The 26,249-nt window shown below is 46.1% G+C and overlaps 1 protein-coding gene across 6 annotated transcripts in view; it reads right to left on the minus strand.

Moving 5' to 3' along the window:
• ATXN7L1 (ataxin 7 like 1) overlaps nucleotides 1-26,249 on the minus strand; it is a 383,163-nt gene that overhangs the window by 88,435 nt on the left and 268,479 nt on the right. For all 6 annotated transcript variants that reach the window (XM_063927041.1, XM_063927040.1, XM_063927044.1 and 3 more), the window contains one exon: nucleotides 14,747-14,969. In XM_063927041.1, coding sequence (XP_063783111.1) covers nucleotides 14,747-14,969 — 223 coding nt within the window. The remainder of the gene's footprint in view (nucleotides 1-14,746; nucleotides 14,970-26,249) is intronic.

Below are 26,249 nucleotides of genomic sequence, written 5' to 3' on the forward strand. Positions count from 1 at the left end.
GCTTAACCGTCACCTCCTTCCTAGCCTTTATTAAAGTAGGGATGACCTCATCCGGAATCCCCTTTTTCGCTAGGATTCGGCGTTCAACCGCCATGCCGTCAAACGTAACCGCGGTAAGTCTTGAAATACACAGGGCCCCTGCTGCAACAGGTCTTCCCTCAGAGGAAGAGGCCAGGGATCTCCTGTGAGCATCTCTTGTAGATCCGAGTACCAGGCCCTTCGAGGCCAGTCTGGGACAACGAGTATCGTTCGTACTCTTCTTCGTCTTATGATCCTCAACACTTTTGTGATGAGAGGAAGAGGAGGAAACACGTAGACCGATTTGAACACCCACGGTGTTACCAGAGCGTCTACTGCTATTGCCTGAGGGTCCCGAGACCTGGCGCAGTACCTCCGAAGTTTTTTGTTGAGGCGTGACGCCATCATGTCTATTTGAGGAGTTCCCCAAAGACGTGTTACGTCTGCAAAGACTTCTTGATGAAGTCCCCACTCTCCTGGATGGAGATCGTGTCTGCTGAGGAAGTCTGCTTCCCAGTTGTCCACTCCCGGAATGAAGACAGCTGACAGATCGCTTACATGATTTTCCGCCCAGCGAAGGATCCTTGTGGCTTCCGCCATCGCGACTCTGCTTTTTGTCCCGCCTTGGCGGTTCACATGAGCCACTGCTGTGACATTGTCTGATTGAATCAGAACCGGTAGGTTTCGAAGAAAACTCTCCGCTTGTCGAAGGCCGTTGTAAATGGCCCTGAGTTCCAACACATTGATGTGTAGACAGGACTCCTGGTCTGACCAAAGACCCTGAAAATTTTTTCCCTGTGTGACCGCTCCCCATACTCGGAGGCTCGCGTCCGTGGTAACCAGGATCCAATCCTGAATTCCGAACCTGCGACCCTCCAGGAGGTGAGCACTTTGCAACCACCACAGGAGGGACACTCTGGTCCCTGGGGACAGAGTTATTTTCCGATGTAAGTGCAGATGGGACACGGACCACTTGTCCAGAAGGTCCCATTGAAAAGTCCTTGCATGGAACCTTCCGAAGGGAATGGCCTCGTAGGCCGCCACCATTTGCCCCAGAACTCGAGTGCATTGGTGAACTGACATCGTTTTCGGTTTTAGCAGGTCTCTGACCATGTTCTGTATGTCTTGGGCTTTCTCTATTGGGAGGAAGACCTTCATTTGTTCCGTATCCAGTATCATACCTAGGAACAGTAGTCGAGTTGTCGGAATCAACTGTGACTTCGGTAGATTTAGAATCCAACAGTGTTGCTTGAGCACTCTCAGCGAGAGCGCCACACTGCTCAGCAATTTCTCCCTTGATCTCGCTTTTATCAGGAGATCGTCCAAGTATGGAATAATTGTGACTCCATGCTTGCGCAGGACCACCATCATTTCCGCCATTATCTTGGTGAAAATCCTCGGGCCGTGGAGAGTCCAAACGGCAACGTCTGAAATTGGTAATGACAATCCTGTACAGCGAATCTCAGGTATTCCTGATGGGGGGCATATATGGGGACATGAAGGTACGCATCCTTTATGTCCAGAGACACCATAAACTCCCCCTCCTCCATGTTGGCTATTATCGCTCTGAGAGATTCCATTTTGAATTTGAATCTTTTTATGTACAGGTTTAGGGATTTCAGATTCAAAATAGGTCTGACCGAACTGTCCGGTTTCGGGACCACAAATAGGGTTGAGTAGTAACCTCTTCCCTGCTGGTGCAGGGGAACCTTGATTATCACTTGCTGTATACACAGCGTTTGAATTGCAGCTAACACTACATCCCTTTCCGATGTGGAAGCTGGTAGGGCCGATTTGAAAAATCGGCGCGGGGGCACCTCCTCGAATTCCAATTTGTAACCCTGGGAAACTATTTCCAACACCCAGGGATTCAGGTCCGAACTGACCCAGGCCTGACTGAAAAGTCGAAGACGTGCCCCCACCTGTGCGGACTCCCTCAGGGGAGCCCCAGCGTCATGCTGTGGGTTTTGGAGCAGCCGGGGAGGACTTTTGTTCCTGGGCACCTGACAAAGCAGGTGCTCTCTTGCCTCTGCCCTTACCTCTGGCGAGGAAAGAGGATCCCCGACCTCTTTTGGACTTGTGCGACCGAAAGGACTGCATCTGATAGGGTGTTACTTTCTTTTGTTGTTGGGGAATATATGGTAAAAAAATTGATTTACCTGCTGTAGCTGTGGAAACCAGATCCGTCAGCCCATCCCCAAACAATACATCACCCTTATAGGGTAGTACTTCCATATGTTTCTTGTAATCCGCATCACCCGTCCATTGGCGAGTCCATAAGGATCTTCTCGTTGAGACAGACATGGCATTGGCCCTAGAAGCTAGCAATCCAATGTCCCTTTGAGCATCCCTCATAAATAAGACTGCGTCTTTAATATGGGCTAGAGTTAGGAATATAGTATCCTTATCCATATTATCAAATTGATCTGTCAGCTCATCTGTCCAAGCTGCAATTGCGCTACACACCCATGCCGACGCAATTGTCGGTCTTAGCACAGCAACCGTATGAGAATAAATACACTTTAAGGTAGTTTCTTGCCTGCGATCTGCAGGGTCCTTAAGGGCTGCTGTGTCAGGAGACGGTAGCGCCACTTTCTTGGACAAGCGCGTCAGGGCCTTGTCCACAGTGGGGGGTGATTCCCAAATCTCCCTTTCCTGCTTAGGGAAAGGGTATGTCATATAAATTCTTTTGGGGATCTGCGGTCTCTTATCCGGAGTCTCCCAAGCTTTTCCAAAGAATTCATTTAATTCATGAGATGTGGGAAAGTTAAATAATCTGTTTCTTTTCCTTAAACATGTGTACCCTTGTGTCGGGGACCGAGGGTTCATCCTCAATATGCAACACATCCCTTATTGCCACAATCATACACTGAATGGTTTTAGTCACCCTAGGGTGCAATTTTACTTCGTCATAGTCGACACTGGAGTCAGAATCCGTGTCGGTAGTAGTGTCTTGTGTTAAGGGACGCTTTTGAGACCCCGACGGGCCCTGTGAGTCGGTCCAATCCGAGGATTGACCCCCTGATGTCCCCCCTAAATCAGCCTTATCAAGCCTTTTATGTAAAGATGCCACACTTGCATTCAACATATGCCACATGTCCATCCAATCTGGAGTCGGCACCACCGACGGGGACACACCACTCATTTGCTCCACCTCCTCCTTGGAGAAGCCTTCCGCCTCAGACATGTCGACACACACGTACCGACACCCCACACACACAGGGATTAACCTATAAGGGGACAAAACCCCAACCAGGTCCTAAGGAGAGACAGAGAGAGAGAGAGAGAGTATGCCAGCACACACCAGCGCTTAAAAACACTGGAAAAAATATGTCCAGATAGCGCTTTTTTATCTATAATATGCCAATTCCCACTCACTGCGTCGCTAATGTGCCCCCCTCCTCTTTTTTCCAGCCTGTGAAGTTCAGCAGGGGAGAGACCAGGGAGCCAGCGTTTTCCTCATGCAGCTTCTGTGGAGAAAATGGCGCTGGTTAGTGCTGAGGATCAAGCCCCGCCCACCCAACGGCGGGCTTCGGTCCAAGTGATTTTTCAATAAAATGGCGGGGGATCATAGATTTACTGCCTCCGCAGTCTAATCAAACTGTTTTGTGCCAAAATGTGAGGTTTATTGCTGCCCAGGGCGCCGCGCCCCCCCCCCGCCGCGCCCCCCCCCCCTGCGCCCTGCACCCTTCAGTGCTGCTCTGTGTGTGTGTGACTGGGAGCAATGGCGCGCAGCTTACCGCTGCGCGCCTTACCTCATGAAGATCTGATGTCTTCTGCCGCCTAAGATGTCTTCTGCCTTCTCTATCCAGCTTCTATCTTCGGCATCTGTGAGGAGGACGGCGGCGCGGCTCCGGGACGAACCCCAGGTGAGACCTGAGTTCCGACTCCCTCTGGAGCTAATGATGTCCAGTAGCCTTAGAAGCAGTGCCCAACTTGACAAGCCAGCTCTGCTTCTCTCTCCTCGGTCCCACGATGCAGGGAGCCTGTTGCCAACAGGACTCCCTGAAAATAAAAAACCTAACAAAATTCTTCTTCCACAGAAAACTCTGGAGAGCTCTATGCAGTGCACCCATTCTCCTCTGGGCACAAGATCTAACTGAGGTCTGGAGGAGGGGCATAGAGGGAGGAGCCAGTGCACACCCATAGTCAAAGTTCTTTTTAGGTGCCCTATCTCCTGCGGAGCCCGTCTATACCCCATGGTCCTTACGGAGTCCCCAGCATCCTCAAGGACGTAAGAAAAAAATCTAAATTTCCTCCTCCAACCAAAAAGGTCTTATGTGAAGTTGTATTTGTTTTTTGTAGGATGACATAATAAAAACAATATTTTGAAGTATTTTTCTAAACGATTTAAAATTATATTCTTTATATGAGAAACTTTATTATAATTATTAAATAACAGAGAAGGAAACCACTGACTGCAGTACAGGAGCCAGGAAACATGATTTTTGGAAAGTAAAAAAAAGCATTGTGCCCTACCTATCTGGTAATCTTATGGTGGGTACACACTGCTCGATATATCTGCAGACCAATTTATCTGCAGATATATCTATAGGCGGATCAGGCAATGTGTTGTGCATACACACTGCCAGACTGACGTCACAAACTGGGCCGGCAGTTACATGCGCCCGCCCAGTTGAGCCGTCAATCGTCGGTGGCCTCTGCAATATGTGAACGGGCGGTCGGGTGAGGTGGACGCAGACACGGCTGCATCTTTTGGCAGTCGCACATCTGATGACCTTATGCAAATGCCGCTACAAATTCCTTCCCTAGCCTACATCAATGCGTAGCACTGTGCAAGGACTGAAACGCCCTTTTCAGCATCCACAGACGTTGATATACCGCCCGGTGAGTCTTTAGACGCCACCGTTGGTAGCACCATCAAAAGTTGCAGTTGCACTATTGCAGATACAGATTTTCTGTCTGAGTTCGGCCTCCAATGTAAACGATTGAACATCTGTGTACATAAACACTTAGCAACACTCCCACAAGACGCCTATAAGACTTTCTCTGTGCACCTGTTAAGCCATCTCCCAGTCATCAACCAGAAATGCCCATCACTTTGCCAAGACATTTCTTGTAACTTTAACTTTTAAACATTGCTAGAATACATCCTTTTCTTAAACCACATATAATAAACTCTCTTATCCATTCTCAAATCATCTGCTGCCTCCATTAATGTAGCACATACCTAAAGCATATGTTCCAACTTCAACCTGTCCTAAATACTGCTAAAAGATTATATTCCTCTTCTGCAACTCCAAAGCACCTCTCTCTGACCATCCCTACACAAATTACCCATATTCTCTAAAATCAAATCACTAATTCTGTTCCATACACCCTCTTACATCAACTCTGACCTGCTCCTCCTTTTTCATCATGACAACCTTTCACATTCAAGTATTTTTCCTTGCTGCCGCCATATTAAAATATCCACCATGCTCAATTACCTTTACTAGACCCTACTCTTACCCATACTACCCCGACTGCTAACACCTTTGATAATGTCACAATATATATTTTGGGTCACACTCTCTCGTCTCAGCTCTGCCCTTATCATACTACAGATGTGCCCACTTACATCTAGCCTCCCTGCATGTTAAACAGTTATGGCATGCCTTGGCATGGTAGTGCTGAGCTTCATTTCCTGCAACTTTTTCCATTAAAAAGCGTCTTATTCGCAAAACGATGCAAACAGGACGCACAAGCAGCTTTTGCTGCTAAAAATGATATGCGGCATGCCTATATTCTGTATGCGACTGCAGCTGTATCTGCATACGAAAAGCTATGCTACAGTGGTTTCCTAGAAAAAAACTAACACAGAAATTCGTATGCAGATACAGCAGTGCACACAATACAGGCATTCCGCATATAATTTTCATCAGCAAAGTCTGCTTGGCCGTTCTGTTAGCATAGTGATGATGTTAATAGAGTTTCTCAGGACCTGTCATATGTGGCATATTTAGGCAAGATGTATGATGACACATCCATATGCTGTAAACGCTCTCAGAAGCAGAGCAGCTTTGAATTTGTTTTCACATCCACATTTAAATTTTGTCTGTCTTGTATGTCCCTGTTTTATGGATTCTCTGTTTTGCGGCATGGCAACAAACAACAATAACTACAAAAAAATCTTCAAAGAACCAAATACAAAAACCCCATTAGAAACCTCTAGAATCTAATTTCTTCGATACTAAAGCTGAAAATGGAAAACAATGAAGGACTTCCCAAAACGTCCCATGGTGTTAAGAAATACGTTTGTGCACGTGTTTCTCCAGTGCAGAATATCACATATTTTCTTTGAAACAGTTAGACCAACCATACTTTTATTATCTACCCATTCAGTCTACAGAAGAACAAATAAGAAAAGGTTACATCTCCTTTAAAAACGACTGAGCCCTCATTCAGCTTCACACTGCCTGAAGAAGCAGTCTGTTGCACCAAGAAACGCGCTGCAGAGACACAAGCACTTTCATGTGAGAAATCCATTTACATTTTTTACTTATTTTACTTTTTTTTTCGTTTAATTAGTCATCAATATTTTTTTTGCCTATGTTGTTCTAAATTATGGGCTGTTATAATAGGATTTTAATACCTACCGGTAAATACTTTTCTCTTAATCCGTAGAGGATGCTGGGGACACCAAAAGAACCATAGGGTATAGACGGGATCCGCAGGAGACATGGGCACTTTAAGACTTTGAAAAGGGGTGTGCACTGGCTCCTCCCTCTATGCCCCTCCTCCAGACTCCAGTTATAAGAACTGTGCGCCTAGGGAGACGGACAAATTTCGATGAAAGGATTTATTGTTAATTAAGGCGATATTCATACCAGCACACACCGCAAACACGCCGCACAACGTGGCATTCAACAGAACCCAAGCCAACGGCATGAACCAATGTCAGCAACAGGCTGACTATCAACATAACACAACATACGTGTAACCAGAATTAATAACTGCAGATACAGTACGCACTGGGACGGGCGCCCAGCATCCTCTACGGACTAAGAACTAAGAGAAAAGGATTTACCGGTAGGTATTAAAATCCTATTTTCTCATACGTCCTAGAGGATACTGGGGACACCAAAAAAACCATGGGGTTATACCAAAGCTCTAGAACGGGCGGGAGAGTGCGGATGACTCTGCAGCACCGATCGACCAAACTTTAGGTCGTCATCGGCCAGGGTATCAAACTTGTAAAACTTCGCAAGAGTGTTCGAACCCGACCAAGTAGCAGCTCGGCAAAGTTGCAATTCCGAGACCCCTCGGGCAGCCGCCCAAGAAGAGCCCACCTTCCTAGTAGAATGGGCCTTCACCGATTCCGGTAATGGTAATCCGGCCGTGGAATGAGCATGCTGAATCGTGTTATAGCTCCAGCGTGCAATGGTCTGTTTGGAAGCAGAACACCCAATCTTGTTGAGAGCATACAGGACAAACAGAGCTTCGGTTTTCCTAACCCGAGCCGTTCTGGCGACATAGATTTTCAGAGCTTTGACCACATCCAAAGATTTTGACTCAACGAAAGCGTCAGTAGCCACTGGCACCACAATAGGTTGGTTCATGTGGAAAGATGAAACCACCTTCGGCAGAAATTGTTGCAGAGTCCTCAACTCAGCTCTATCTTCATGAAAGATTAAATAAGGGCTCTTGTGAGACAAGGCCGCTAACTCAGACACGCGCCTTGCGGACGCCAAAGCCAACAGGATGACCACTTTCCAAGTGAGAAACTTCAACACCACCGTCTGTAAAGGCTCAAACCAATGCGATTGAAGGGACTGCAACACCACGTTAAGATCCCATGGTGCCACAGGGGGCACAAATGGAGGTTGGATGTACAACACACCATTCACGAAAGTTTGAACGTCTGGAAGGGAGGCCAATTGCTTTTGAAAGAAAACTGATAAGGCTGAAATTTGAACCTTAATTGAGCCCAACTTTAGGCCCGCCTCTACACCTGCTTGCAGAAAATGGAGAAAACGTCCTAGCTGAAACTCTTCCGCAGGAGCCTTCTTGGATTCACAACAAGATACATACTTCCTCCAAATGCGGTGGTAATGTTTAGACGTTACTCCCTTCCTGGCCTGAAGAAGTGTGGGAATGACTTCACTGGGAATACCCTTCCGTGCTAAGATCTGGCGTTCAACTGCCATGCCGTCAAACGTAGCTGCGGTAAGTCTTGGTATACGCACGGCCCCTGCTGTAACAGGTCCTCGCGCAGAGGAAGAGGCCAGGGATCTCTTATGAGTAATTCCTGAAGATCTGGATACCAAGCCCTCCTTGGCCAGTCTGGGACAATGAGGATTGTTTGAACCTTTGTTCTTCTTATGATCTTTAGAACTTTTGGAATGAGAGGAAGTGGAGGCAACACATACACCGACGCAAACACCCATGGTGTCACCAGTGCATCCACTGCTATTGCTTGGGAGTCCCTGGATCTGGAACAATATCTCTGAAGCTTTTTGTTGAGGCGCGACGCCATCATGTCTATGTGAGGAATTCCCCAACGACTTGTGACTTCTGTGAAGACCTCTCGATGGAGGCTCCATTTTCCTGGATGGAGATCGTGTCGGCTGAGAAAGTCTGCTCCCCAGTTGTCCACTCCTGGAATGAAGATCGCTGACAGCACTGTTGTATGCTTCTCTGCCCAGTGGAGAACCTTTGTGACTTCTGCCATTGCCGCTCTGCTTTTTGTTCCGCCTTGGCGGTTTATGTACGCTACTGCTGTCACATTGTCCAATTGGATCAGCACGGCAGATTGCGAAGAAGATGTTCTGCCTGCACAAAGCCGTTGTAAATGGCCCTTAACTCCAGAACGTTTATGTGGAGACAAGTTTCCTGGCTTGACCATCTTCCTTGAAAGTTTACCCCTTGCGTGACTGCACCCCATCATCGGAGACTTGCATCCGTGGTCATTAGGATCCAGTCCTGGATTCTGTACCTGCGTCCCTCCAGGAGGTGAGAGCTGTGCAGCCACCACAGGAGTGAGATTCTGGTCTTTGAAGACAGGACTATCTTCTGGTGCATGTGCAGGTGGGATCCGGACCACTTGTCTAACAGGTACCACTGAAATACTCTGGCATGGAATCTGCCAAACTGAATGGCCTCGTAGGTCGCCACCATCTGCCCCAGCAACCGAGTGCACTGATGGATTGACACTCTTGGTGGTTTCAGAATTTGTTTGACCAGGCTCTAAAGTTCCTGAGCCTTTTCCACCGGAAGAAAAATTCTCTGTAGTTCTGTGTCCAGTATCATCCCTAAAAATGACAACCTCGTTGCCGGAATCAACTGTGATTTTGGCAAGTTCAGGAGCCAACCGTGTTGTTGAAGAACTGTCAGAGACAGGGCCACGTTTTTCACCAACTGGTCCCTGGATCTCGCCTTTATCAGGAGATCGTCCAAGTACGGATAATTGTGACTCCTTGCTTGCGAAGGAGAACCATCATTTCCGCCATTACTTTGGTGAAAATCCTCGGAGCCGTGGACAGACCAAACGGCAACGTCTGAAATTGGTAATGACAATCCTGAATTGCAAACCTCAGGTAAGCCTGATGCGGAGGATAAATGGGGATATGTAAGTAGGTATCTGTTATGTCCACCGACACCATAAAATCCCCTTCCTCCAGACTGGCGATCACTGCTCGGAGAGACTCCATTTTGAATTTGAATTTTTTTAGGAAGAAATTGAGGGATTTCAGGTTTAGGATTGGCCTGACCGAGCCATCCAGCTTCGGAACTACAAAAAGACTTGAATAAAAGCCTTCTCCCTGTTGTGACCGGGGAACCCTGACGACAACCTGATTTTGACACAACTTTTGTGTGGCGTTGCAAATTACCTCCATGTCTGGAAGAGAAACTGGCATGGCCAATTTGAAAAAAATCGGTGAAGGGGGACGTCTTGAAACTCCAGTTTGTACCCTTGGGATATTATTTGTAAAACCCATGGGTCCAGGTCCGAACGAACCCAGAACTGACTGAAGAGTTTGAGACGTGCCCCCACCGGTGTGGACTCCCGCATAGGAGCCCCAGCGTCATGCGGTGGAATTGGCAGAAACCTGGGAGGACTTCTGCTCCTGGGAGCCTGACAAGGCTGGTGACCGTTTACCTCTTCCCCTTCCTCTAGTAGCAAGGAAGGAAGAACCTCGGCCATTTCTGTATTTATTGGGCCGAAAGGACTGCATCTGATAGTGGTGCATTTTCTTTTGTTGTGGAGGAACATAAGGCAAAAAGGATGACTTACCCGCGGTAGTTGTAGATACCAAATCATCAAGGCCGTCACCAAATAAGGCCTTACCTTTATATGGTAGAGACTCCATACTTTTCTTGGAATCAGCATCAGCATTCCATTGGTGAATCCACAACGTTCGTCTAGCTGAGACAGCCATGGCATTGGCCTTTGATCCCAAAAGGCCAATATCCCTCGCAGCTTCCTTTAGGTAAACTGCCGCGTCCTTGATATAACCCAGCGTCAAGAGGATGTTATCCCTATCTAGGGTATCTATGTCAGATGACAAGTTATCTGCCCACTTTTCAATAGCACTACTCACCCACGTCGAGGCAATGACCGGTCTGAGTAGTGTCCCTGTGGTCGTATAAATGGATTTTAACGTAGCTTCCTGCTTACTATCTGCAGGGTCTTTAAGGGCTGCCGTGTCAGGTGACGGAAGAGCCACCTTTTTAGACAACCGCGATAGGGCCTTGTCCACATTGGGGGGTGACTCCCAGTTTTCCCTATCCCCGTGGGAAACGGATAAGCTACCGGAATCCTTTTGGGAATCTGAAATCTTCTGTCAGGACTTTCCCAGACTTTATCAAATAAAGTATTCAGTTCATGAGAGGGAGGAAACGTTATTTCAGGTTTCTTTTCCTTATACATACAGACCTTTTTATCCGGCACAGCAGGGTCCTCAGTAATATGCAATACCTCTATAATAGCCACAATCATGTACTGAATGCTCTTTGCCAATTTTGGATCTAATCTGGAATCACTATAGTCGACACTGGAATCAGTGTTCGTGTCAGTATCAGTGTCTGCCAACTCGGTAAATGTACGTTTCTGTGACCCCGAGGGGACCTGAACTTGTAATAACATATCTTCCACAGATTTCTTCCATGCTTGGGTCTGAGACTCAGACTTGTCCAATCTTTTACTAATACGAGCTACATTAGCATTTAAAGCATTCAATACATTTACCCAATCCGGAGTCGGTGGTGCCGACACGGTCACCCCCACCGCCTTTTTGCGGCTCTAATACAGTCTCCTCTTGTGAAGAGCACTCAGCCTCAGACATGCCGACACACGCGTAATACACACACACACAGACACACTGGGCTTATAGGGGACAGACCCACAGAGAAGCCTGTCAGAGAGACACAGAGGGAATTTGCCAGCTCACACCCCAGCGCCAAATCAATGGGTCAGCAGCGTTAACTAAAATGCCCCAGACCTGTAGCGTTTTTTATATTATATAATATTGCACCAAATAACCTGCCCCCCCCCCCGTTTTGCACCATGATACTTGTTCAGCAGTGTGAGGAAGGACCAGCGTCTCTGCAGCCAGCGGAGAAAAATGGCACCGAGTGAGCTGTGGGGACGAAGCTCCGCCCCCTTAATGGCGCGCTTCCGTCCCGCCCTTTTATAATACAGAATATACTGGCGTGGGTTAGGACAGTGTCCCCTTGCCAGACTTTTGATGAAGTATCTTAAGCTGCCCAGGGCGCCCTTCTCCCCCGCACCCAGTAGTGCTATGTGTGTGAGTGGGAGCTTAGTGCGTAGCGTCCGTCCGCTGCACGGTACCTCAGGGAAATGCCATCACTGAAGTCTTCTTTCTTCTTCTACTCACCTGTCTTCTGACTTCTGGCTCTGTAAGGGGGGTGACGGCCGGCTGTGGGAGCGAGCATCTGAGCGTACCCAGCGATCAAGCTAATGGTGTCCTGTAGCCAGAAGCAGAGCCCTTGAACGCACTAGCAGTGGGTCATACTTCTCTTACCTTAGTCCCACGAAGCAGGGAGGTTGTTGCCAGCAGCCTCCCTGAACATAAAAAAACCTAACAAAAACGTATTCTCAGAGAAACTCAGTAGAGCTCCCCTGTAGTGCGTCCAGTCTCACTGGGCACAATTCTAAAACTGGTGTCTGGAGGAGGGGCATAGAGGGAGGAGCCAGTGCACACCCCGTTTTCAAAGTCTTAAAGTGCCCATGTCTCCTGCGGATCCCGTCTATACCCCATGGTTCTTTTGGTGTCCCCAGCATCCTCTAGGACGTATGAGAAATATATTATATTGGTTCAGAAGCAATGTAAAACTCTTTTTTTTTTTTTTTTAAATAAAAAAATAAATAGTTTTTAAGTAGACGTGCCTTTTGCTCCCAATTACTTACTTGGTTACAGACTACGAATGGTGCGAATAGCCTAAATAAAATCTGCTATATGTCACTGTATACTATTGGTTTATGGGAGTAAAGGAATGAACACCCCGAAAGTGTTTTTATCAATTAATTCAATAAAATTAATTTACTTAATTAACCCATTGATTGATCTTTTCTATACACCAATTTCTCATTATCATATAAATAAGAGATTAGATAGCAATTCTATAAGAATATTTCTGACCACAACTAGAGCCCACAAAATATACTTTTGTTTACCAGGGCTTGCACATTGTTGGACTATTTTTAAAGAAAACATATGTGATATCCAGCGCTAGAGAAACACACACACACAAACATGGCTGGCTATGTGCCTACAAGCCACGGTGGACCTTTTTGTTGGGACAGAGACAGCCAAGACTGTGATGGTGCCTATTTTAGAAGCAGCAGCAGCAGCGCTTCCTGGCAACCGAGTGGCATGGATCAGGGCGAGAGGCTGTTAGAGGCCCTGCACTGGTGGAGTGGCAGCACTAATGTAGCAGGGGGTGGCCATGTTAAGGAGCATAAAAGAGATGGTGATAGGGCCCAGTAGGGTTCGCCCAGCACCCTTCTTGACCACAGGCAATCAGAGCTTATCTCCTTAACAGTGTCATCGGCGCATGTCGGTCAGGGGACACAGACCCGTCAAGGACATAAACTTGCTGAGTTACATGCATACGATACCTGACATGCAGGACAGTGTGCAACAAGTGATCTGGTTACTGTAGAATGAATGCATCAGCAGAAACAAGAAGGTAGGGTATTAATAGATCGTGGGGTAACATGACAGAGATGTTTTTTTAAATTATCTCAGTGCAAGGCCTCGACGTGTAGGCAGAGGATGGATGGTAGGATGTGAGGGGACCCATGGCCTTAACAAGGGTGTGGTTTCTCCTTCAACAAGGGGCATTGCAGGCATTCGTTTCAAACACGTGTGTGAAAAATCCACCGGTCCAAAACTGGTCAGATGGGTAGGGATCAGTGGGTTTCCCTTTCACCTTCTTAGAAAAAGAATATCCCGCGTCTGTTGGTAACACATGATGTGTCTCCAAGGCAAGCCCACAGGTCTGCCTGGTTCTTGCAGGAGAATGGTGCGTCTCTGACCAAATTTTAATTCTTAACAGTGTTCAAGAAATGTATTGCTGACTTGGGGTGGAATGTCAGGAACTTCAGTTCCCACTCTTTTCAGATTGGAGCAGCAACTATTGCTGCCACTCCAATAACATCAAGGCTCTGGAAAGGTGGAAGGAATAGTAACAAAAGTTACATTAGATAGGGTAAGTAGGCAGATGTGTGCCCACACTTACCACAATTTCAGGTAAGTTAAGGGGATCTTCCACTGGACTGGGATTTTTACTTGGGTCAAAATGTACTAACCTAATGGACTCATCGTTTTTTTACATCCAATCCATGAGATCTGAACCTGTGGGTGCTCATTAGGTGTAGTGAATTAGCGTTGGGGGGATTCTCAGTTTCTTGGTTCGTGACATTTTTACTTTTGTTTCCTATGACTCAGTCTCTGAATCTGTACACAAAGTGCTACAATGTAGCAGCTGCAGCTTTTCTACAATACAAGTTCTGTTCTGTATACAGACTCAGTCACACACAACATACAAGTGTCATACAGCAAATTAATCGGCATAGTCTCCTCATTCGTCCTAGTGCACTGTGTTGTGCCTAAGATGCATTTTTGACAAAAAAAAGACGCCCAATGTTAGCAGAGTTGCATGGGACCTGGCGGCTCACTCATGCCAGACGTCCTGCGCTACATGGGGTAATGAGGATAGATGTATGAGGACACATCTATAGCTTTTTGGGACACTCCGATCAATTCAGAGCTGATTTAATGGTCAATTATATGCATAGGGCAGGTGAAACTAATTTACTCACAACTCCGTGTATAAGACTTTGCTATAAAGTACAGTAAAGTACAGTAACCAGCACTGCTTTAGTGCACACAGCTATATGTAGTATTATTCTAATCAGCAATTACAATCATGTGATGCATATACCTAATAGTGGCCATTTTAAACAGACTAGTTTTGTCAGTTTGTGTCCTGAGCCCCAGCTCAAATAAAGGATGCCCCTTCATTATTTTTAGATAGCAATGAAGTTTTCACTGGTACCTTAATGCCCATAACCCAAACTATTATTAATTAATAATAATAATAATCAATAACACAATATTATTCCTTCTACTATAATTTTTGTCAACATACTTAAATACTACTGTATCAAACATTGAATTACCATAAAGGAAGAGTCTTCTACACAACTGAATGCTTTCACTTCAGTTGTATTCGTAGCTTTCTGTGGATTAGCACTTACCATGGTTTATCTCTTGACACTTTAGAAGAGAACACTGTGTGTTGTTTATTATTGGAGGTAAGTAGATTGTCTTTGGGCGCTTTGAATGGCTTTGAATTACTGTTGACAGGGTTATGGCTGCTGATACAGGTTTTCGTTTTCATTTGTAAATGTGATGCTCTGGTGTTGGAGGGAGGAGAAGCTGGGGATGTGGAAGGTTTGCACATTGAAACGTGTCTTCTTTCTGAAAGATAAATAAAAATTAAACTGCATGATACATACATTGCAGGGCTCACAACTTCATCCTGTTTATTCTCGTCTATGCTCTGCCAGAATCATGGGATTACCTGAAATCTAATATATGCAGTCAAATTACTATTTTATAGTGTGGGGAGGATTAAGGGGGAGATGTACTAAGCAGTGAGTGGAGAAGTAAGCCAGTGGAGAAGTTGCCCATGGCGCCAATCAGCACTGAAGAAACATTTATAATTTGCATACTATAAAATTACACAGAGCAGCTGATTGGTTGCCATGGGCAACTTATCCACTGGCTCCCTTCACTCTTTTCACTGCTTAGTACAGAGGTTCTCAAACTCGGTCCTCGGGGGCACACACAGTGCATGTTTTGCAGGTAACCCAGCAGGTGCACAGGTGTATTAATTACTCACTGACACATTTTAAAAGGTCCACAGGTGGAGCTAATTATTTCATTTGCGATTCTGTGAGGAGACCTGCAAAACATGCACTCTGTGTGCCCCCGAGGACCGAGTTTGAGAACCTCTGGCGTAGTACATCTCTCCCTAAGGCCTAGATGTATTAAACCTTGGACAGAGATAAAGTGGATAGAGATAAAGTACCAACCAATCCGCGTCTTTCACTTTACAGGCTGTTTTTGGAAAATGACAGGAGCTGATTGGTTGGTACTTTAGCGCTCTCTCTCAAAGAATTGATACATCTCCCCCTAGAACTTCATCTCCGCTACTACACTGCATTCATTCCAAGTCATAACACAAAGCCAGTTATCAGTAATGATTGGTAGGTACAGAGACACAATAAAAGAAGCATCTGCTAACAATTCACCCACTACCATACATGAAGAAGAATGAAAGCAATGTGGGTAAATAAAACTAGGATGCATAGAATATGATATTTTTTTACTACTCTTCTATATGAGCAATTCTTTAGGCTCCTTCCGTCACTTCTGCATTAATACGGATATGATGGAAATAGATCTGTATAAAGTAGCAGTATATATCTATATAATGTGCCATATCTGTGCCGCAGGAAATTAACACAAAGACAAAAGGTTTCATAAGTGGCTGGTAAACAATCTACTGGAAAATCTTACAGGAAATACTGTGATTCAAACTCCACTAAAGAGCTAAACAATATAGTAACATAAGTATGTTCATAGCACAAGTCATGTGGCTTATCGCACCAGCTATCATAGTTCCTCTTCAATCACAGTGATTTAATTATAGATAACAAAAAGAAGGTTTGCACAATCTTCTTTGGACTTGCCTACTCTGGAATGGACTCCCAATAGTGTAGACCAGCCTCCCGGTTCAGTCTGGGAGTTCACCGATGCCATTCACATTACTGCACCTCCCCCTATTCCTCCCTCTCTGGCATCTCCCAGGAAGCATGGGTAAATAGTCAGGGGTATCTTTCTGGGCCACCTTGTATATATCTAGGGCCGTTCAAATATGTAACCACAAGTAACAGACAAGTGTTTTCACATAGTGTAGTAGCACTTTACAACTACTTTAATGCCGTATTATTAGTCAAGTTTCCAAGCAAGATAAAAAAAATTCCTTGAGTTAAGCAAACTGCTAGAATTTTCTGGATATCATTATCCTGTTCTTCTGCATTAGAGAATAATGAACTTCAACACTGATGCAACACTCTAAACTACAAAAATTTTGCCAGAATGAATTCCAGCAGTCTCTTGTGAGTTTCACACAATCAGTTCACTAAAATCATACCAGACTAGGGGGTGCTAAGAACAAAGTGATTCATCGTGTAATAATATTAATTCATCTATTAAGCATGGCTAGAATATGAAGTTCTTTAGTAAGTCTTTTATTCCGTAAAATACAACAGATTTTAGGGGAAAAAGAGAGCTTTAAAGAGCATGTAGAAGAAGTTAGAGCATACTATCTAGGTCAGTGGTTCTCAAACTCTGTCCTCAGGACCCCACACAGTGCATGTTTTGCAGGTAACCCAGCAAGTGCACAGGTGTATTAATTACTCACTGACACATTTTAAAAGGTCCACAGGTGGAGCTAATTATGTCACTTGTGATTCTGTAAGGAGACTTGCAAAACATGCACTGTGTGGGGTCCTGAGGACCGAGTTTGAGAACCTGTGATCTAGGTTAATAGTGCTTTCAGAACAAAAGAAACTCCAGATGAAAACAAAAAACAAAACCTAATAACAAAACATACACAGACCTTTCGGCATGTCCTACGGCTTCTACATGTTTAATGCATACGCAATATTAATTTCTGCCAGCAAAGGACCTTTGAAAAAGTACATGAGAAACTGGCAGAGACACCTGGCAGACATCAGTGCTCACACAGGCCATAGTGTTATTGTGACAAAGGAAAATCCCTTTAGAGGCAGAGATAAATGTTTGTCACATTCTGTGTAAAGGTGGAATCCAGAAGCTTTACTAGTTGTGCCAGGGATGTAGTTGGAAGCGGTACCCTTGCTCTTCTATAGCGGACTGCTAATTATTAGCTTAAACCATTTCCACAAGCAAAAGCTAATAAACATAACTGTAGATTTCATTGTAATTGAATATTTAACTGAATCTTTAGTAACAGCGGTCACAAATGATAAATGTTTCAACACATGTAATGGATCTAAGAAAGCTAGTTCTTTCCAAAGGATGTCCCCAGACACTCTAATGACATACCTCCCAACATGACCCTCTCCAGGAGGGACACAATGATCTGCTCCTGGACTTCTCTATTAATTTATGATTACCAGCACCTGTGCTGAAACACCTTTCTTATCCATTAACCTGTTCAAATCAGGTGCCGTCAAATATCAATTAAGAGAAAAATAAGATTTTAAACCTACCGGTAAATCTATTTCTCCTAGTCCGTAGAGGATGCTGGGGACTCCGTAAGAACTTTGACTATGGGTGTGCACTAGCTCCTCCCTCTATGCCCCTCCTCCAGACCTCAGTTAGAGAACTGTGTCCAGAGGAGATGGACAATACAAGGCAGGATTTAGCAATCCAAGGGCAAGATTCATACCAGCCCACACCAATCATACCATGTAACCTGGAACATACATAACCAGTTAACAGTATGAACAAACGACAGTAACGGGCCAAGACCGATGTCAACTGTAACATAACCCTTATGTAAGCAACAACTATATACAAGTCTTGCAGAGTTTCCGCACTGGGACGGGCGCCCAGCATCCTCTACGGACTAGGAGAAATAGATTTACCGGTAGGTTTAAAATCTTATTTTCTCTTACGTCCTAGAGGATGCTGGGGACTCCGTAAGGACCATGGGGTTTATACCAAAGCATCCAATCGGGCGGGAGAGTGCGGACGACTCTGCAGCACCGACTGAGCAAACGCTAGGTCCTCATCAGCCAGGGTATCAAACTTGTAGAATTTATCAAAAGTGTTTGACCCCGACCACGTCGCCGCTCGGCAAAGTTGTAAAGCCGAGACGCCTCGGGCAGCCGCCCAAGAAGAGCCCACCTTCCTAGTGGAATGGGCCTTAACCGAATTTGGTACCGGCAATCCAGCCGTAGAGTGAGCCTGCTGAATCGTATTACAGATCCAGCGAGCAATAGTCTCTTTGAAGCAGGAGCGCCAATCTTATTGGCCGCATACAGGACAAACAGAGCCTCTGTTTTCCTAATTCTAGCCGTCCTGGCTACATAAATTTTTAAGGCCCTGACTACGTCCAGGGATCTGGAATCCTCCAGGTCACCAGTAGCCACAGGCACCACTATAGGTTGATTCATATGGAACGACGAAACCACTTTAGGCAAAAATTGCGGACGTGTCCTCAATTCAGCTCGATCCACATGAAAAATCAAGTAGGGGCTCTTGTGTGATAGAGCCGCCAATTCTGACACTCACCTTGCTGATGCTAAGGCCAACAACATTACCACCTTCCAGGTAAGAAATTTCAACTCAACCTTGTTAAGCGGTTCAAAAGTGTGTGATTTTAGGAACTGCAACACCACGTTCAGGTCCCATGGTGCCACTGGAGGCACAAAAGGGGGCTGGATGTGCAGCACTCCCTTTATGAACGTCTGGACTTCTGGAAGAGAAGCCAATTCCTTCTGAAAGAAAATCGAGAGGGCCAAAATCTGTACCTTAACCGAGCCTAATTTCAGGCCCATATCCACTCCTGTCTGTAGGAAATGGAGAAGACGACCCAAATGAAAATCTTCCGTAGGTGCATTCTTGGTCTCACACGAAGACACATACTTTCGCCAGATACGGTGATAATGTTTTATCATCACCTCCTTCCTAGCCTTTATTAAAGTAGGGATGACCTCATCCGGAATCCCCTTTTTTGCTAGGATTCGGCGTTCAACCGCCATGCCGTCAAACGTAACCGCGGTAAGTCTTGAAATACACAGGGCCCCCTGCTGCAACAGGTCTCCCCTCAGAGGAAGAGGCCAGGGGTCTCCTGTGAGCATCTCTTGTAGTTTCGAGTACCAAGCCCTTCGAGGCCAGTCTGGGACAACGAGTATCATCCGTACTCTTCTTCGTCTTATGATCCTCAACACTTTCGTGATGAGAGGAAGAGGAGGGAACACGTAGACCGATTCAAACACCCACGGTGTTACCAGTGCGTCTACTGCTACTGCCTGAGGGTCCCAAGACCTGGCGCAATACCTCCAAAGTTATTTGTTGAGGCGTGACGCCATCATGTCTATTTGAGGAGTTCCCCAAAGACGTGTTACGTCTGCAAAGACTTCTTGATGAAGTCCCCACTCTCCTGGATGGATATCGTGTCTGCGGAGGAAGTCTGCTTCCCAGTTGTCCACTCCCGGAATGAAGACAGCCGACAGAGCGCTTACATGATTTTCCGCCCAGCGAAGGATCCTTGTGGCTTCTGCCATCGCAACTCTGCTTCTTGTCCCGCCTTGGCGGTTCACATGAGCCACTGCTGTGACATTGTCTGATTGAATCAGAACCGAAAGGTTTCAAAGAAAACTCTCCGCTTGTCGAAGGCCGTTATAAATGGCCCTGAGTTCCAACACATTGATGTGTAGACATGACTCCTGGTCTGACCAAAGACCCTGTGTGACCGTTCCCCATCCTCGGAGGCTCGCGTCCGTGGTAACCAGGATCCAGTCCTGAATCCCGAACCGGCGACCCTCCAGTAGGTGAGCACTTTGCAACCACCACAGGAGGGACACTCTGGTTCCTGGGGACAGAGTTATTTTCCGATGTAAATGCAGATGGGACCCGGACCACTTGTCCAGAAGGTCCCATTGAAAAGTCCTTGCATGGAACCTTCCGAAGGGAATGGCCTCGTAGGCCGCCACCATTTGCCCCAGAACTCGAGTGCATTGGTGAACTGACACCCTTTTCGGTTTTAGCAGGTCTCTGACCATGTTCTGGATGTCTTGGGCTTTCTTTATTGGGAGGAAGACCTTCATTTGTTCCGTATCCAGTATCATACCTATGAACGGTAGTCGAGTTGTCGGGATCAACTGTGACTTCGGTAAATTTAGAATCCAACCGTGTTGCTGGAGCACTCTCAGAGAGAGCACCACACTGCTCAGCAATTTCTCTCTTGATCTCGCTTTTATCAGGAGATCGTCCAAGTATGGGATAATTGTGACTCCATGCTTGCGCAGGACCACCATCATTTCCACCATTATCTTGGTGAAAATCCTCGGGGCCGTGGAAAGTCCAAACGGCAACGTCTGAAATTGGTAATGACAATCCTGTACAGCGAATCTCAGGTATTCCTGATGGGGGGCATATATGGGGACATGAAGGTACGCATCCTTTATGTCCAGAGACACCATAAACTCCCCCTCCTCCAAGTTGGCTATTATTGCTCTGAGAGATTCCATTTTGAATTTGAATCTTTTTATGTACAGGTTTAGGGATTTCAGATTCAAAATAGGTCTGACCGTACCGTCCGGTTTCGGGACCACAAATAGGGTTGAATAGTAACCTCTTCCCTGCTGGTGCAGGGGAACCTTGATTATCACTTGCTGTATACACAGCGTTTGAATTGCAGCTAACACTACATCCCTTTCCGATGTGGAAGCTGGTAGGGCCGATTTGAAAAATCGGCGCAGGGGCACCTCCTCGAATTCCAATTTGTAACCCTGGGAAACTATTTCCAACACCCAGGGATTCAGGTCCGAACTGACCCAGGCCTGACTGAAAAGTCGAAGACGTGCCCCCACCGGTGCGGACTCCCTCATGGGAGTCCCAGCGTCATGCTGTGGGTTTTGGAGCAGCCGGGGAGGACTTTTGTTCCTGGGCACCTGACAAAGCAGGTGCTCTCTTGCCTCTGCCCTTACCTCTGGCGAGGAAAGAGGATCCCCGACCTCTTTTGGACTTGTGCGACCGAAAGGACTGCATCTGATAGGGTGTTGCTTTCTTTTGCTGTTGGGGAATATATGGTAAAAAATTTGATTTACCTGCTGTAGCTGTGGAAACCAGGTCCGTCAGCCCATCCCCAAATAATACATCACCCTTATAGGGTAGTACTTCCATATGTTTCTTGTAATCCGCATCACCCGTCCATTGGCGAGTCCATAAGGATCTTCTCGCTGAAATAGACATGGCATTGGCCCTAGATGCTAGCAAACCAATGTCCCTTTGAGCATCCCTCATAAATAAGACTGCGTCTTTTATATGGGCTAGAGTTAGGAATATAGTATCCTTATCCATAGTATCAAATTGATCTGTCAGCTCATCTGTCCAAGCTGCAATTGCGCTACACACCCATGCCGACGCAATCGTCGGTCTTAACACAGCACCCGTATGAGAATAAATACCCTTTAAGGTAGATTCTTGCCTGCGATCTGCAGGGTCCTTAAGGGCCGCTGTGTCAGGAGACGGTAGCGCCACTTTCTTGGACAAGCGCGTCAGGGCCTTGTCCACAGTGGGGGGTGATTCCCAAATCTCCCTGTCCTGCTTAGGGAAAGGGTATGCCATAAAAATTATTTTGGGGATCTGCGGTCCGGAGTCTCCAAAGCTTTTTCAAAGAACTCATTTAATTCATGAGATGTGGGAAAATTAATAATCTGTTTCTTTTCCTTAAACATGTGTACCCTTGTGTCGGGGACCGAGGGTTCATTCACAATATGCAACACATCCCTTATTGCCACAATCATACACTGAATGGTTTTAGTCACCCTAGGGTGCAATTTTACTTTGTCATAGTCGACACTGGAATCAGAATCCGTGTCGGTAGTAGTGTCTTGTGTTAAGGGACGCTTTTGAGACCCCGACGGGCCCTGTGAGTCGGTCCAATCTGAGGACTGACCGCCTGATGTCCCCCCTAAACCAGCCTTATCAAGCCTTTTATGTAAAGATGCCACACTTGCATGCAACATGTTCATCCAATCTGGAGTCGGCACAACCGACGGGGACACACCACTCATTTGCTCCACCTCCTCCTTGGAGAAGCCTTCCGCCTCAGACATGTCGACACACACGTACCGACACCCCACACACACAGGTAGTTCCCTATAAGGGGACAAAACCCCAACCAGGCCCTTAGGAGAGACAGAGAGAGAGAGTATGCCAGCACACCCCCAGCGCTTAAAAACACTGGAATATATGACCAGATAGCGCTGTTATATGTATATAATTGTAATCTCCACTCACTGCGTCGCCAAAGTGCCCCCCTCCTCTTTTTTCCAGCCTGTGAAGTTCAGCAGGGGAGAGAACAGGGAGCCAGCGTTTCCTCATGCAGTCTCTGTGGAGAAAATGGCGCTGGTTAGTGCTGAGGATCAAGCCCCGCCCACCCAACGGCGGGCTTCGGTCCCATACACTTTCTATAGAAAAATGGCGGGGGTTACCGGATTTACTGTGCCACAGCCTAATCCATGCTTATCAATGCCAAATATGAGGAATATTGCTGCCCAGGGCGCCCCCCCCTGCGCCCTTCAGTGCCTGCTTGTGTGTGTGTGACTGGGAGCAATGGCGCGCAGCTTACCTCATGAAGATCTGATGTCTTCTGCCGCCTGATGTCTTCTTTGCCTTCTCATACTCACCGGCTTCTATCTTCGGCATCTGTGAGGAGGACGGTGGCGCGGCTCCGGGACGAACCCCAGGTGAGACGTGTTCCGACTCCCTCTGGAGCTAATGGTGTCCAGTAGCCTTAGAAGCAGTGCCCAACTTGACAAGCCAGCTCTGCTTCTCTCTCCTCGGTCCCATGATGCAGGGAGCCTGTTGCCAACAGGACTCCCTGAAAATAAAAAACCTAACAAAATTCTTTTTCCACAGAAAACTTTGGAGAGCTCTCTGCAGTGCACCCATTCTCCTCTGGGCACAAGATCTAACTGAGGTCTGGAGGAGGGGCATAGAGGGAGGCGCCAGTGCACACCCATAGTCAAAGTTATTTTTAGGTGCCCTATCTCCTGCGGAGCCCGTCTATACCCCATGGTCCTTACGGAGTCCCCAGCATCCTCTAGGACGTAAGAGAAAGTACAGGAGCAGAGCATTGTGTCCCTCCTGGAGAGGGTCATGTTGGGAGGTATGTAATGAGAAAAGCATATTTTTCCATGAATTGATGCATTAAATCATAGGTCTGCAAACTCGTTCCTCATTACCCCACACAGTGCATGTCTTGCAGGTCTCCTCACAGAATCACAAGTGAAATAATTACCTCCACCTGCGGACCTTTTAAAATGTGTCTGTGAGTAATTAATACACCTATGCACCTGCTGGGTTACCTGCAAAACATGCATTGTGTGGGGGTAATGAGAACCAAGTTTGCAGACCTATGCATTAAATAGTCTGTAAATACTCTTTACAGAATGGACCAAGCCATGAACCATGTTGACCTAAGTAAAACATTTCTGTTGTGGGTCATATCTAATTATATCAGTGAATACACTTTGACAATATATGCTGGTTCCTAAATGTAAATGATAGCTCATAAATTCTACATTAATTTATCACCCCTGCTCTTGGAACTTATTTTGGACTGTTAAACGAGATTTCCACCTAAATTACACATATGATATTAAACGGGACTTTAAAAAATATATATACAGGTTGAGTATCCCTTATCCAAAATGCTTGGGACCAGAGGTATTTTGGATATGGGATTTTTCCGTATTTTGGAATAATTGCATACCATAATGAGATATCATGGTGATGGGACCTAAATCTAAGCACAGAATGCATTTATGTTACATATACACCTTATACACACAGCCTGAAGGTAATTTTAGCCAATATTTTTTTTACAACTTTGTGCATTAAACAAAGTGTGTGTACATTCACACAACTCATTTATGTTTCATATACACCTTATACACACAGCCTGAAGGTCATTTAATACAATATTTTTAATAACTGTGTAATAAACATAGTTTGTGTACATTGAGCCATCAAAAAAATAAGAATTTACTTACCGATAATTCTATTTCTCGGAGTCCGTAGTGGATGCTGGGGTTCCTGAAAGGACCATGGGGAATAGCGGCTCCGCAGGAGACAGGGCACAAAAAAGTAAAGCTTTTACCAGATCAGGTGGTGTGCACTGGCTCCTCCCCCTATGACCCTCCTCCAGACTCCAGTTAGGTACTGTGCCCGGACGAGCGTACACAATAAGGGAGGCAATTTGAATCCCGGGTAAGACTCATACCAGCCACACCAATCACACCGTACAACTTGTGATCTAAACCCAGTTAACAGTATGATAACAGAAAGAGCCTCTTAAAGATGGCTCCTTAACAATATAACCCGAATTTGTTAACAATAACTATGTACAGTATTGCAGATAATCCGCACTTGGGATGGGCGCCCAGCATCCACTACGGACTCCGAGAAATAGAATTATCGGTAAGTAAATTCTTATTTTCTCTATCGTCCTAAGTGGATGCTGGGGTTCCTGAAAGGACCATGGGGATTATACCAAAGCTCCCAAACGGGCGGGAGAGTGCGGATGACTCTGCAGCACCGAATGAGAGAATTCCAAGTCCTCTTTTGCCAGGGTATCAAATTTGTAGAATTTTACAAACGTGTTTTCCCCCGACCACGTAGCTGCTCGGCAGAATTGTAATGCCGAGACCCCTCGGGCAGCCGCCCAAGATGAGCCCACCTTCCTTGTGGAATGGGCCTTAACAGATTTAGGCTGTGGCAGGCCTGCCACAGAATGAGCAAGTTGAATTGTGTTACAAATCCAACGAGCAATCGTCTGCTTAGAAGCAGGGGCACCCAACTTGTTGGGTGCATATAGTATCAACAGCGAGTCAGATTTTCTGACTTCAGCCGTCCTTGAAATGTATATTTTTAAGGCTCTGACAACGTCCAACAACTTGGAGTCCTCCAAGTCGCCAGTGGCCGCAGGCACCACAATAGGTTGGTTCAGGTGAAACGCTGATACCACCTTAGGGAGAAAATGCGGACGAGTCCTCAGTTCTGCCCTATCCGAATGGAAGATTAGATAAGGGCTTTTATAAGATAAAGCCGCCAATTCAGATACTCTCCTGGCGGAAGCCAGGGCCAGTAACATAGTCACTTTCCATGTGAGATATTTAAAATCCACCTTTTTCAATGGTTCAAACCAATGGGATTTGAGGAAATCTAAAACTACATTTAGATCCCACGGTGCCCCCGGAGGCAACACAGGAGGCTGTATATGCAGTACTCCTTTAACAAAAGTCTGTACCTCAGGAACTGAGGCCAATTCTTTTTGGAAGAATATTGACAGGGCCGAAATTTGAACCTTAATAGATCTCAATTTGAGACCCATAGACAATCCTGATTGTAGGAAATGTAGGAAACGACCCAGTTGAAATTCCTCCGTCGGAACACTCCGATCCTCGCACCACGCGACATATTTTCGCCAAATGCGGTGATAATGTTTCGCGGTGACTTCCTTCCTTGCCTTAATCAAGGTAGGAATGACTTCTTCTGGAATGCCTTTCCCTTTTAGGATCTGGCGTTCAACCGCCATGCCGTCAAACGCAGCCGCGGTAAGTCTTGAAAGAGACAGGGACCCTGTTGTAGCAGGTCCCTTCTCAGAAGTAGAGGGCACGGGTCGTCCGTGACCAACTCTTGAAGTTCCGGGTACCAAGTCCTTCTTGGCCAATCCGGAGCCACTAGTATTGTTCTTACTCCTCTTCACCGTATAATCTTCAATACCTTTGGTATGAGAGGCAGAGGAGGAAACACATATACTGATTTGTACACCCAAGGTGTTACCAGTGCGTCCACAGCTATTGCCTGTGGATCTCTTGACCTGGCGCAATACTTGTCCAGTTTCTTGTTGAGGCGAGACGCCATCATGTCTACCATTGGTCTTTCCCAACAGTTTATTAGCATGTGGAA

This window comes from Pseudophryne corroboree, chromosome 6 (genome assembly GCF_028390025.1).
Source record: "Pseudophryne corroboree isolate aPseCor3 chromosome 6, aPseCor3.hap2, whole genome shotgun sequence".
NCBI lineage: Eukaryota > Metazoa > Chordata > Amphibia > Anura > Myobatrachidae > Pseudophryne > Pseudophryne corroboree.